The 13,495-nt window shown below is 39.6% G+C and overlaps 1 protein-coding gene across 1 annotated transcript in view; it reads right to left on the bottom strand.

Annotated features, from left to right (window-relative positions):
- man1a1 (mannosidase, alpha, class 1A, member 1) overlaps positions 1-12,415 on the bottom strand; it is a 71,037-nt gene extending 58,622 nt beyond the window's left edge. The window contains exon 1 of the mRNA XM_079474449.1: positions 11,710-12,415. Coding sequence (XP_079330575.1) covers positions 11,710-12,210 — 501 coding nt within the window. The 5' untranslated portion in view covers positions 12,211-12,415. The remainder of the gene's footprint in view (positions 1-11,709) is intronic.
- Between the last annotated feature and the right edge of the window lie 1,080 nt (positions 12,416-13,495).

The following is a 13,495-nucleotide window of genomic DNA, read 5'->3' on the forward strand; positions in this document are numbered from 1 at the left end:
TTTTTAAGAGGTTGTATCAAATTAAAAATAGTGTGCCAAGACCCTACATTCTGTCCCATTCCATTGAGCTCAACCTACAAATGCAAAAGCACCACGAGCTGTCCTCAAGACTGATTAGGGCACTTGTTATTCAAGCAACCCACAGGCTAGGTCACTTTTTCTCCAAACATGTAGTTTTGCACAGTGACAAAACAGTGAGGTAAATATGATCAAAATAGCCAATGTTGGGTTGTTTAGCTATACAAATCTAATCAACTCTATTTGGCCATCAAGCCTGGTTTTGTCCAGCTTGCTTTCTTAAAAAAACAGCCCAAAGCAAAAGTATCCTCTACTTTCACTTGCACTATTTCAATGCATCTCATTTGACTTGCAAGTTGCCGACATTGAAATAACCAACCATTCGGTGTCAAGTGTCAGAGACATGTATCCATTGCTTCATTTAAAGCATTTTCTTAACATCTCCCCATGATCCAACCAATCTATCCATTCATTTAAACAAGCATTGTACTAAATCCATAAATATCGTGTACAAGCAGCACTGTGAGAAGAGAGTATCTGTGGGATTGTACGCCTGATACTCAGAGAATTAGGATTACAAACTTGAGTCTTTCGGTTTCTCTGCCCGGTTGTACATTCTTACACAGTCACAGATTCTTTAGCGGCTTATCGCTCGGTAAGATCTTCATCCCTTCTCTCAACAAGCACAATCTGTTCCCAGCAGGCACTTCGCTTCATTCTCATTTACAATTTGTTGTTTACCGCCCTGCTGGAGCTGTGTTTAAAATCAACTGAAAGAAATCAATGAAGACGACGCACCACCATTCATCGCGTTGTGTAACTTACCAAAACGCATTCACTGGGGTCTGAACGACCAAGTGGAGATATTAGTATTCCCTCACCATGGGAGAGATGCTAAGAGATAATAGGTCATGGGGAAGCTCTGGCATGCAGTAGTACCTCCATCCGTCAAAAACAAAACTCTGAGAAATACAGCGCTTGGCCCATGAAACGTATTACTCATTTCCCAGTCAGCAGCACGGGTGGCCTTGGCAGACGTTGTGAGGAGGAAGAACATTGGTATTTTCTCAGAAAAACAGTACCTTGACATATCAGAGAGAGAGAAAGAAGTATGAATGAAAAGTCAAACTAAACAAGCAAAAATTTGTTCTGAAACTGGTCGTGTCAACAAAAAGGTACAGTCCCCGTTCGTTTGGGGAAGACAAACTGAGAAGGAATATCCTGTTCAAATTTGACTGTTTTCTCAACCTCAGGGCCTGAGAGGTCTGGTTAAACTACGTGATACTGATCTAGAGAAAACTGGCAGTAGCGGAATTAACAGAAAGTGTTTATTGAAGCTCACATCGCATTTCAATTTAGTTTTTCCTTGCACATTAGTATAACAACAAATGTGTTTTTCAATGTATTTTTGAATTGGCTTTCCTCTAGCTCAGTGGCTAGAGCATGACGCTAGCAACACAAATGTCATGGGTTCCATATCAGGGATTGCACACAATTAGAAAACAAATGTATAGTATAATGCAATGTAAGTTGCTTTAAAGCGTCTGCCAAAGGCGTAAATGTAAATGTAACTACGCATGTTGGACAAGGAAAGAACATTATTTTAGCACTAGTAAAATAATTACCACATTCTTTGGTTAACACAAAGAATGCTGGAAAATGTTAAAAGGGATAGCTCACTCAGAAAAAAATCTGAATACAAAAGGAATTGAGGAATACAAAATACATTTTGTCAACTAGATATTTGGACAATGGAAGTCAACAAGGGGCTAGTGTTGTTCGGTTATCAATGTTCTTCTAAATGTCATCTTGTGTGTTTTGTGGAAGAAAAATGTTGTAGAAAGTTGGCACCTGAAATAAATGCAATTAATAAGACATCCCCTAAAAACGGCATAGAATAAAAGTATTACGAAATTATCAAGGAGCCTTTGCAGTGAGGACGTTATCAGAACGAAACAGTTATTTTAACAGATGCAGTTTTTTAGAAAGCGGAGAGAGGGTGAGAGAGTGTACGGTGCTCTTCAGGTTTAGTATTCAAGAGAGTGCACTCATAAATAGATGACAAGGCAAGTTTGATATGACGGTCTATAACTGCACAGTCAGCCCCAAAGAGTTCACACAGAAGGGAGGACCGGATAAGGTTTTTTGCATTTTCAAAGGAAACATGCAGCTTCACCTTTCAACAACTTTTAAACCGTTTAGTGCGGGTAACTTGTTTGAGCGAAATCCTTGGACAACTGATTATCTAATGGAGTTTTATTCTTTTTGCATAAGGTTTGATGCACTTTCTGGGAACTTGGCATGATGAACCAATATCAAAAAGACTTATAGTCCTTGAACTGTAGATACTCATAAGACACACATCAACTCCACACACCAACTCTTTTTTAAACTGGTGATAAAGTCCATACGTCTCAGCACGTAGCAAGACACATTCATTTGTTTGCATATTCTTTAAATTTGCATGTCATTTTAGCAAGGGGCTACATTATCTTTGGGTGGTTTCCTTGCTCATGTGGCTGTTAGCTTAGTTACTGGGGGTTGCAGGATTTGTAAAGCTGCTCATGAACTACTACATATTACTGTGGTATATCTCTACAAACGGTGCTACAAAAATAAATTAAATTGTGAATTGCAAAGTACTTCGATTAGGCAAACAAGAATCCCACGGAAGAATAGTAAATTGCAAGAATGTAAATTTGTATTCAGCAATAGCCTGAGGGAACCGTTAATTCATAAATGAGACCATGCTAAACTAAGTTTTAAAGATAATTTAATTAACAGAGGATTATCATATCAGGTATCTTACTCGGGTGACCTTTAAAGCTGTGGCTTATGTCGGAAAAGGGATCAAAAGAAAATAAGGTAAATGTTGACTGTTCTGTTTTATAAACGCATTAAAAGATGCAGGCACACATGCCAGCCAGGGCTCCAGACTGCGGCTAAATGGTCGCATTTTGCTTTAATGGGTAACACTGTTAACAATTAAACATATACTTTGACAAACACAATTTCTGTTGGTTGAAATGAATTCAGATAACAGTCTCTCTATTTAGCACCAATCAATAACAAAGCTTCTCTGTAGACTCTGCCTCTTTTTAAATAAGCAGAGCCCAATCTGCGGTCATCGAGTAACTTGTATCAGTAATACAGTAATTTTGGGGTAAATAATTGAATAATTAAATTGCATGCTGATTTCAGGGGTACCCCTAAATGTTTTGCTTCGCTACAAAATATTTCAGTCAGGGGCAACGGTGATCCTAGTAAAATGTTAATCTGTAGCCATGCATGCACACGCAAATCCCAGTACTGTATGGGACCTTGCACATTACAAGGAAGTGACAAATCAGGATGACTGCAAGTGACCTAAACATAATTTGGTAATACCTGTTCAACGTAAAAGATCAACGGAGATGAATTAAAACCTCAGGCAACGGTGTGCTAATTCTGATGCACAAGCTAATGATTGACTTACACTGTGACCACAGGAGGGACTGAAATTTTGTGTCTTTTTTGTTTTGTTTGTTTTTTTTCAGTTGGAAATTCGAAAGCTTACAAACAGATGCGACGCTGTTATTAGCCATTATGAAAGTGCCACGCCTGTAATTTCACTTCTCTATACAGCCCTTTAAAATTACATATACTGGAAATAGTAGGTTGTTTGGACAGAATAATGACACTTGAAAAGCATACCTTAAAGAAATGAAAGCACAATTATGATTACATTGCGGTCTACGCTGTGCAAGGGTGAAAACAGATCATTCACACAACGGCCGAACAAGTGTCATGTGGAGCTGATATGGGAAATAAAATGCGGTATCATATGACAGGCACAGAGGTTGAGCCAGTAATGAGCTTGATGTCATTCAGTCAACAGCGGTCTAATGATGAGACTGAAGTCCATCTGGATGTCTATAAAACAGCAGAAAAGCATGAGAAAAATGTTTGCCCTTTTGGCATTCATTCAAAATTATCAATACAATAATGAAACACACATCATGAACAAGCAAAAATAAAGGTAAATGTCTGTCATCACATGTTTATATGGATCATATAAAACACAACTAACTAGAGTCAGGTGATAACTATAACCATAGATGAGCCTTTGCCGGACAGGATTCCACTTTAGTGGGTAATAAAATTCAAAGGCTATGAACCTTAGCAGTCCATTTAAATCCTTATCGACTACACCACAATAACTCATAACCACGGATCTGTAGGCAGTTCTACAATGTATCTGCAAAGAGTGAAATTGTTTGCTGTGATCAAAAGCGGTTGACATGCAAGACAAACTAAACCCTGTCTAGTTAAAAACCATCACATTCTTGAGAAGAGCAAATACACAGGCATCACAAAATAAGTTACCCGAGACTGGGGAGTAGGTGATAGGATCCTTCAGTGGTTATATTACAGCAGTGTGGATGTAAAAGGAGCCATGCAAGGATCTCCTTGGGATTAATGAAGAGAAAGATAAGGGAGGAAGACGGATTTCTTTCAGATCCCAGCTTGTAAGGAGTCCTGGCTGGATTTCTGAATGAGAATGTGATTATTGCTTCCACTTGTAAAAAGGCCTGTTGAAGATTGTGTCAGATAATATAGGGGCAGCAGAAGAATATAGAAAAATTATTTTACTTAATTTCACAAAATCAAAGCATACATTTTAAGGACTTACAATGAAAGCAAAAGCACAAATAAAATGCATATATTCACATTTCAACGTTTGTAGTGTCGTGTCCATTTTAAGTACCTTACTATATATACAAAGTTTGCTTTGAAAAAAAATAACTTTTGTAATCGAGAGCATGCTGTTAATAGAGTGTATCGTGTATTGAACCTATGCAGAGACAGTGAAAAGTATGAATTAGCATGCCATGGTAGCATATGTAAATAAACTATTTGCCCAGTAAAGGTTAAAGCAAATTTGAGATTTAGCCGCAAGACCACATTGCTGCTACACATTAGCAACATACTGATGTTGACAGCCAATCACTGACTGCCAAATGCAGCTCTGAAGGTTAATGACCCAGAACAAACTTTGCGTGTACATAACCAAAGTCCCCCGAAGGAAGACACCTCACATTACAATAAAGCAAATGCTGTGGAAGAGTAGATCTGCCCTTCCTGGTCATATAAAAAGCACCTGCACCGCATCCCAGAAAACAGGTGCTGCTCAAGTGGGAAGACATGTGCATCTCTGGCACTGGAGCAATGGCCAGCTTGGCAGGACCCTTGCTCACGCTACCGCACATGCTCCCTATCTCTCTGTCAGGCACACAAGACACATTGATCTACTGCCAAAACCCACTCTCCGGAGACAACCCAGTCCCACAGCTGAAAACAGGGAGGCAGAGTTAAGTTACCGCCATTTTCCTGGCACTCTGAACAGGAGTGGAACCGTGATGGCTGGACAATGACGTGCCTCCAGTTGCATCCTCTTTAAATCTGAATCTCATTTCTCGAATTGTTAAGTACAAAGACAAATTTATACCTGCACAAACGTATGCATGTCCTGTTTGAACAGACCCAAATAACCATTTCAAAAGAGGCACAAAATAACTAGAATGCTACCAAATGCTACCTTAAAGAAACGACAAGATGTAGGCACAGTGTAAATAGGAAATTTATTTTGCAGTGCAGACAACTTTGCTGTGGTATATCCCAAGATTATGGCACTGCTCATGCCATGCCCTTGATTTTTGCTGTTTTTATACAGAAAAAAATAATCTGGAAAGAAAAATATTCTTGTACTACATATTGTATGACTGCGATCGTGCTGTCCTGCATTATTTATTACAAATTTATAAAGCTTATAAGGAGCTTATTATGTCTCACAATTAAGCCCATTTTCACGATCATAAATCTCTACGTGGGCAGTGAGGACCTCTGTTATTATTTCCCTCAATGGTAACAAATGAAACCAGAAAAATATACATCACATTTTTATAAAAAGTCAGAGGTACTGAGGTGTTTTTTTTTTACTGTGACATGTACTTCACTGATAAACCTGCAATGTTGTCATAAAAAGACGGAAAAACTTTAACAGCCAGCTTTAGGGATCTCTGACTCGCAACAAAAGAAAAACCTCTAAACTCACTGAAGGGGAAAGAAATCTATATTTTTTGCTTCATCCCTTTGGCTTCCCAGAGGCCAGTCTGAAAGTTTGATAAAAGTCTTTCTGATAACAGTTTCAACATAAATTAAACAAACTGGACAACAAAGTCCCTATTCAGATAAATACATCACTGTCATGTCAACTGCCGCTGTTTATCTCTACTAGATGCAAGACACGCGCCTTTGTATTCTCAACAGCACTTTGATGAGATCAATTCATAACCGTCACAAAGCATAATGACATGACCTTTTTATTAGTGATGGAAAACAGAAGCATAAGATTTGACCCTCTCCAGCTGACATGTGGCAAACTAATGAAGACCTTGCGAAATGTAAATTCCAATAAAGAAAAGGAGAGAACGCAATTCATTATTTGTTTAACAGGCTGATCAAGTGCCGTTAAACAGACAAGGCCAAATATTTAAATGGAATAAATGACTGCGAACATTGTACTAAAATCTGAATTAACTTTGTGGAGCCTTTTTAATATATCTGAGCTTTATTGTATCATTTGGTTTTTATTGTTACGTTTCAATGAAAGGCATAAAACCTTTCAACTGTTCTTTAATGGTATAAGACGCAAAGACAGACAACGGCATTGGTGGTGACATGCCTCATAGGCCATTTCAATTTTACATTATAGAGTATATAAATCATCAAGGTTGTAGCTGTCTGGCTGCTTTTAATTTAATTTTCCAAAACTGATATCTAAGAGCTGGATCACTTCTATTTCAATATTTAGCTATAATATGTGTAACCATGTTCGACTTAATTTCATTATAAAAGAAGAAAATATACATTAGATTTTTTTTGCAAAACTTACATTCATCCGTGTATGACCATGACTAAAAGACAGTATCTGATTTTGGACTGTATTTTGTCACGTCTGACCGAAACCTAATGTGATTAAAAAGATCAGTTTCATTCTAATCCCCTTTCTAGTATTAGAATAGTGCATTTCTTATTACGTTCAGGAACACCTCATGCTGCCAACAATACTCTACAACTGAGCGGGGTGGGTCAGGGCGGGGCGAAGATAATATAGATCCTTCTAACGGAGTCCCTTTCATGTTACAACTGAATCAATGAGACAAATGACAAGTCCCTTTCCACCTCAGCCAGGCACAAAAAAACAATGTGGCTCACACACGCCCAGAAACTTCTCTACATCTCCTGATCAATGTATTTGTCAGGGCTGATGCTGATTGCTCATCTAATCACCATTGGACTCTGTTTTGGAGTATTCAATTACTCCAAAACCGAGTATTCAATTACTTGAAAAGCAAGTAATCACAACTGCGGTACAAGAGTCTTAATTTTCCCCTGAAAGCGCAGTGATTGAACCTCCCCTGCGCTACTGTCGCAAGTCATTACAAACGCATTTTAATCTGCTAACTTTCATCTGTGCTTTAGTGTGGGAAAAGATAGAAATGCAATTCCTATAACAAATGCAATACATCATGAGAATTCCAGCACTGGGTTGACGCTGTTCTTGTGTTAAATTTAAGTTTCTTCCACATTTCTTCAAAGGTTCCAATACTATTCATTGTCAAAAGCACTTTAATATAATGGCCATCCAGCCTCGTACAGATCTCAACCAGGGATATTCTGGCCACTGAAGAACGTATTCCACCAACCAAGATAGCAGAAAGAAGAAATTACAAAGAAAATGGCTAGAGAGGCTTGGGACCAACCATGCCTGGAGCAGCTGTGCTCTTGCTCGGGGGCATCCATTACACATCTCAGTACCTCAGGTCAGTCAAGCTTCTTCTGGCTAAAGCAAGATTGACCTAAATAATTGGAGGGCGGGCTTCGGTCTACAGACGCCCACCATGGATCACAGCTGGAGTTGTGAAGGTGGGTTTTGTGCAAAATGAAAGGTTGTATCAGGACGGAGCACTCTCATCTCCATTAGATTTAACTATCAAAACCATGCCTTATTTACAAGACGAAAAATAAAAGAAAGCACACTGAATTATTTAGCATCGCAGCACTTCTGCGTTCTTGGGAAAAGTCACTATGTGATAGATGGAAAACAAACCTGAAATAAGAACCACAAGCAAAAGAAGAAATGTTAGATTCAAAAGCAACATGCTGTAAGTGTAAGTATTTTCTTGGCACAAAGAAAAACTGTTGAAATGTTAAGATGGTTGCTCCGGGCACAAAAATGCTAGACTGTTTTCCAGCCAAAGCCAACTGTTTTAGCAATTTCTTCACTCATTATGGTGAAAAGCTGGAAGAATGGGTTTATATGGTACATTTTGTCAAACCACATCTAAAAGCATAATCAAATTTACCAACATAATGATTTCAATAACCAAACACGAGGAACAAAATATTTTAGGGATAATAGTCTTGCATTGGCAGGAAATTGAAAAATTCTAAATTCTAAATGAAGGACCTTTCAAAACCACCACAAAGTTAAATCAATCATACTACAGTTACATTATCCACAACAACTTACAAGAAGGAGAGCATATAAACATATGTCAACACGCTTAAACATTACCGTTAGTTCACAAGGCCATGCTACTAGGAGGATTGAAGCTGGAGTAAGCAAAGGAGAGAATGATCAAGAAGATTTATTTATGACAGACAGTAGTCAAATATATGTGGAAAAGGTATGTTTTAAACTGCTTCTTGAAAGATGTGAAGGATGCTGCAGCTCGGGTGGAGGCTTGCGGTTCATTCCACCACAGGGGAACCGAATGAGTAAAGGTTTTTGCAAGCGATTTGGTGCCTTGCTGGGATGGAACAAGCAGGCATTGCTCATTTTCAGACTGAAGATGACGTGATTGTAGACCTAAAGCACGGAGTTAAGATAAATGGGCGAATTTAACGATATCCTTCTGAAGACACTTTCTTCCACCATATAGATTTTAAACTTTAATTTACATAATTGAATGTTTTTACTACTATGCCCTCCTCATTGATAACATGTAATCATGTTGATGAAAAGTAACTTTTTTTATTATCCTGTTTTATGCATAATTAATTATAAGTGCAATGAGGTCTGAGCGAACGGAGAGCTCAGTTATCTATTATGAAGGAGAGGAGTTCAGAGACCAGGTAGGTGTTATGTGATGTGGCCTGAGAGCATATCCTGGAGCTACCACCTTGCAAACAGGTTCCACTCGACAAAATTACTTTTGTGAAGCCTAAAAAGTTGAATAGTGGATGTTAATGAGACATACTGCCCACCCTAAGTTTCTGTCAGTCTCGAATAATGGCTTAAAGGGATAAAACAATGTGGAATTACAGTTTGAGGTGCTTGAATCAAAACCATTTAATTACATCACCATGGCCTAGCTCGGATTATACCTTACGTGTGGGGAGGCAAAACATCATTTTAAATGTCAGTGTGGCCTATCCATTGTAGGTGTTTACAACTTTCGGCTATAAAAAAAAAGATTTCCACACAACCATTTTTTACATCACAACCTTGAAATCAATTTATTTTCTAAGGCAACTCTATAGTGCTCAAAGGTCAGATTGTCTGACAGGCTGAGGCAGAGTGCTCACTGCCATGTCTCACAAAAGAGGCCGCACAATGTCCAGCTGTGACTGTTTATTGCCCTCATGCCAGCGGTCAATGGATGAAATCCTAGTATTCAAGGGTGAATTCTCACTGGTCTCATGCTGTGTTGTTGCATTAAGCAGAAGATATGAGGGGCTTGTCAGATCCACAGGCACACAAATGCTCTTACGAAGGAAACGTGGAGGCATTCGCATACATTAATGTCCATCAGAGTTACGAACTCACCCAAATCTGACAAACTACAACCAACTCAAAGACGTCACAATAGTAACAAGTTTTCTAACAGGTTCCTATTGATTTAGTTGCGATACCCTTTCTCTCACACTCTTTAAATTAACCCAAATGACAGCTGACTGAATAGATATTAGCGAAGTGACTTGCTTTGGGATTTGTGTTTTTTGCTCAGTCTGAAGGGCACTAAAGTAATGGGTTTCCCAATCTATGGTGTAATGACCTCTGAACCCTTTGAGCTGAATCTACCTATTGATCTGCATTACAAAATGTGGAGGAAAAGCACCAGGAAACTTAACACATATACTGGCATAACTAAGGCAAAAAGCACATTATATGTTTAAGGACACCATATGGACATAGGCACAAGGTTTGTATGCAAATAACCATAACTGCCAGCAACGCTGCAGTAAAAAGCACAAACAATCTTCAAAACCAACCACTTCCACGGACAAAAAAACAACGATACATGATTAATTCAACTGAAAGAAAATGTTAGGCCTTAAATTGAATGCCATGCTGTCAGTTTTAATCTACATCTTTACAACAGACATCCCTGATTGAAATGAACAAAACTGAGTTTCAATCAATAGCATAATTTAATTTAACAAAGTCAACGCCAAGTCTAGATTTGATCATACTGAGGCTGGCCTGACACACTTTAAACCCAAAAAATGACAGAATTGCCTATGCTTCTTTATAAACCAATGGTTAAAGGTGATGATGAGTAACTGGATACCGTTCATGCACTGACAAACAATGCTCTGTTTATTTGTGCATCCTGATCCATATTCCAGTTTGCGAGTTTAGGGCGGGACAAACTGTACCGTAGGTACCTAAATCATTCGAATCGGTTGAATAGAGCAGTATCAAAAGATCAAAATAGACGAAACACAAGAACTGAATAAAAGAACAACACTGTACACAACAACGTGAATACATGGTCTTGGCCAGAGGGGACGCAGGCACTCTGCTTTGCCCTTAAGCGTAACTATGTTCACAATAATGCACGGGTATCTTATAGCACTCATGGGCCTTTGACCTGGACCTATGTTGTTGATTTGTATTGTGTTAGAAACCTTGGGAAAACATGAGTTTGCGATGTGGAGGAACGCGTTTCAAAACGGACAACTATAGGTTCAACATTATACAGAGCTGGACAGAAAATCGTGTAATGAATGTATACACTGGGAGGACGCTCTCTTGTAAAAACCTACTGAACATCAAAAGACCTGACTGAACAAGAGATGTGAAATAATGAGTCAAAGGACTAACCCAACGACAAATGAAGAAGGAAACTGACTGTAGAAAACAGGAAATAAGGACAAATAATATTGTGTACAACCCTTAAATGCGGTTCACTTGCAGATAATACACAAATACTATCCGTCAGTTCTTAGCAACAATGCAAACCAGTGTGTGAAGAATGATGAATGAGCGAGCTCGCGCTCGCTTCTGAGTGACGGGAGCGACATGTCAATCACCCGACCTGTCAGAACAAACTGGTTTCACAACTGCTCGTCTATTCATATCTCGTCTTACAACCCATTTGGTTTAACAAAATGTCAAATTCTTTTTAAACTGACGACACCAGTGTCACATTATTCAGTTAAAACATCGATGACAACATTACACACATAATAATAATAATAATAACAACAACATTACGCAAAACAATCATGCTAATATGACTGACGCTAAACGTTACGTTAAAAAGTTATTTCGCAACATAATTTTTTACCTAAACGGAAACCTTTGGACACAGAAATTGACACAGTGCGATAAACCAATAATAAATAGAAATAAAATACCTCTTTAATTTTGGCTCTCTTCTCTTTAGTGTCAGGATCTGACGGCTCGTGCCCTGTTGCACCGGGCGGCCGCACGTACTGAACGAGGGGCAAACTGTCACCTTTTACGCCTTTCGCCTGTCCAGCAACTTTCTCCTTCTCGCGCTTAATGTCTTGATTAATCTCTTCCGGTCGTTTCTGCAGGGTGTCCTTGGCTTCGAGCAGCGCTTTCTCGTGATCTTTTCTAATCTTGGCCAGTATCTTCTCATCCTTGCCCGTGCCGGTGTTTGGATCGCTGACCGTACCTGTGCGCGTCTCTGCCTCCACCGAGGACGAGCGGAAGAAAACTCCGCTGAGGAGCTTAGAAGAATCCGGCAAGAAGAAGATAGCTCCGAAACACAGAGTAATAAAGCCGCTGAAAACTAAAAGCAATATGAATTTCTCCGTGAGCCTGAAGGAGGTCGGGCTGGCAGACTTCCTATTCGGGGTAACCGTGAAAGGTAGAAGAGACGCTACAGGCATTTTCTTCAGCGTTTAAAAGCACCTCAATATATGTTAAAATCTAAACGAAAGTGACTATCCGAGACTATGATCTATACTACTTATAATAAGGCTAACGTTGAACTCGAGCTGTTAGAAAAGGACGCTGTAGATCCCTTGCAAGAAGTTGACGCACGATGTCCCGCCGCCTCACTGAGCACGCCTGACGCCTCACACACATCTGTGTGAAGTCTCGCTGGTGGACGGATTATGGAGCGGAAGGAACGGTGGAGAGGAGTGATTGACAGCGCGCCTTGGCCAATCGCTTTGCGCCGCCGTGCACAAGTTCACTGTGGGCGTGTCTTCCGGACTCAAAGTGCGGACGCGTGATAGCTTGTTCAAACTCAATCGGTTTATTTAGCGAGGACGTAAGAATCTTTGTGGCGACGTAAAAGTGTAAATACTCAAAATACAAACGTTTAATGTGATGTCAATACAATTCATATTTAATTATGCGACGTGGGCGGAGAAGAGGGGAACGCAGTAGACTATAGCGTAGACTTGAGCAACTGCATTTAGCGCAAGACCGGTTTTTCTGGCCAAGGATTTCCTGGAACGTGATTGCAAAATAAACAAAACGCTGTTATAATTTAAATGCCTTTTATCGTGAAAGCAAACTGCGTGTTGTTTAAGCATGCTGCCGACAAGATGAAGAGGAGACAGCTTCTTCGTGCCTGAGGATTGTGGGGTTCTGGGAGACTGATACGTCATTGCTTTGAAGGTTTCATTGGCTTGGGTCGATGCTTTAAAGGTTTCACTGTCTTAAGAGCAAGATGCTGTGCTCCTCACACTCAGAGAGCTGAGGTATTATTTGTTTTTCCGTATTTTGAGGATTAATGCCAAGATCAGTGTTGTTCATTTCCTCTCCCAGTGAAATATCAACTTTAGCAGGGTGCATTGCTGTCTATGCCCACATTGATGAGGCGCATTTAACATAAGTGACTCCAAGAAAGCCTCTGCGCTCAGCCGGTTCCTGAGGCTGGGAGTTTCCAGCGGGGGGATGTCTAAAGCTCAACACCCGCCGTGCACAGGGTTCCAAAACCTGCTTTAGCTGATTTACAATGTTCAATGAAACGATCATTCCCAGTTTGCACATCTTTTGCCATCAATTGCTGGAATGAAGCTTTGTGAATGCCTGTGTTTTCTGAAACAGTATGAAAGAACCTTAATCATAGAGCTGAAAAACATTTGGCTGACTTATAGCATGCACAATAAGACAGGGAAATTAAAATTACTCTGTTTGTGCCGCCTTTGAGGAAATTTCTAT

The sequence above is a fragment of the Barbatula barbatula genome, assembly GCF_947034865.1.
Source record: "Barbatula barbatula genome assembly, chromosome: 15".
Classification (NCBI taxonomy): domain Eukaryota; kingdom Metazoa; phylum Chordata; class Actinopteri; order Cypriniformes; family Nemacheilidae; genus Barbatula; species Barbatula barbatula.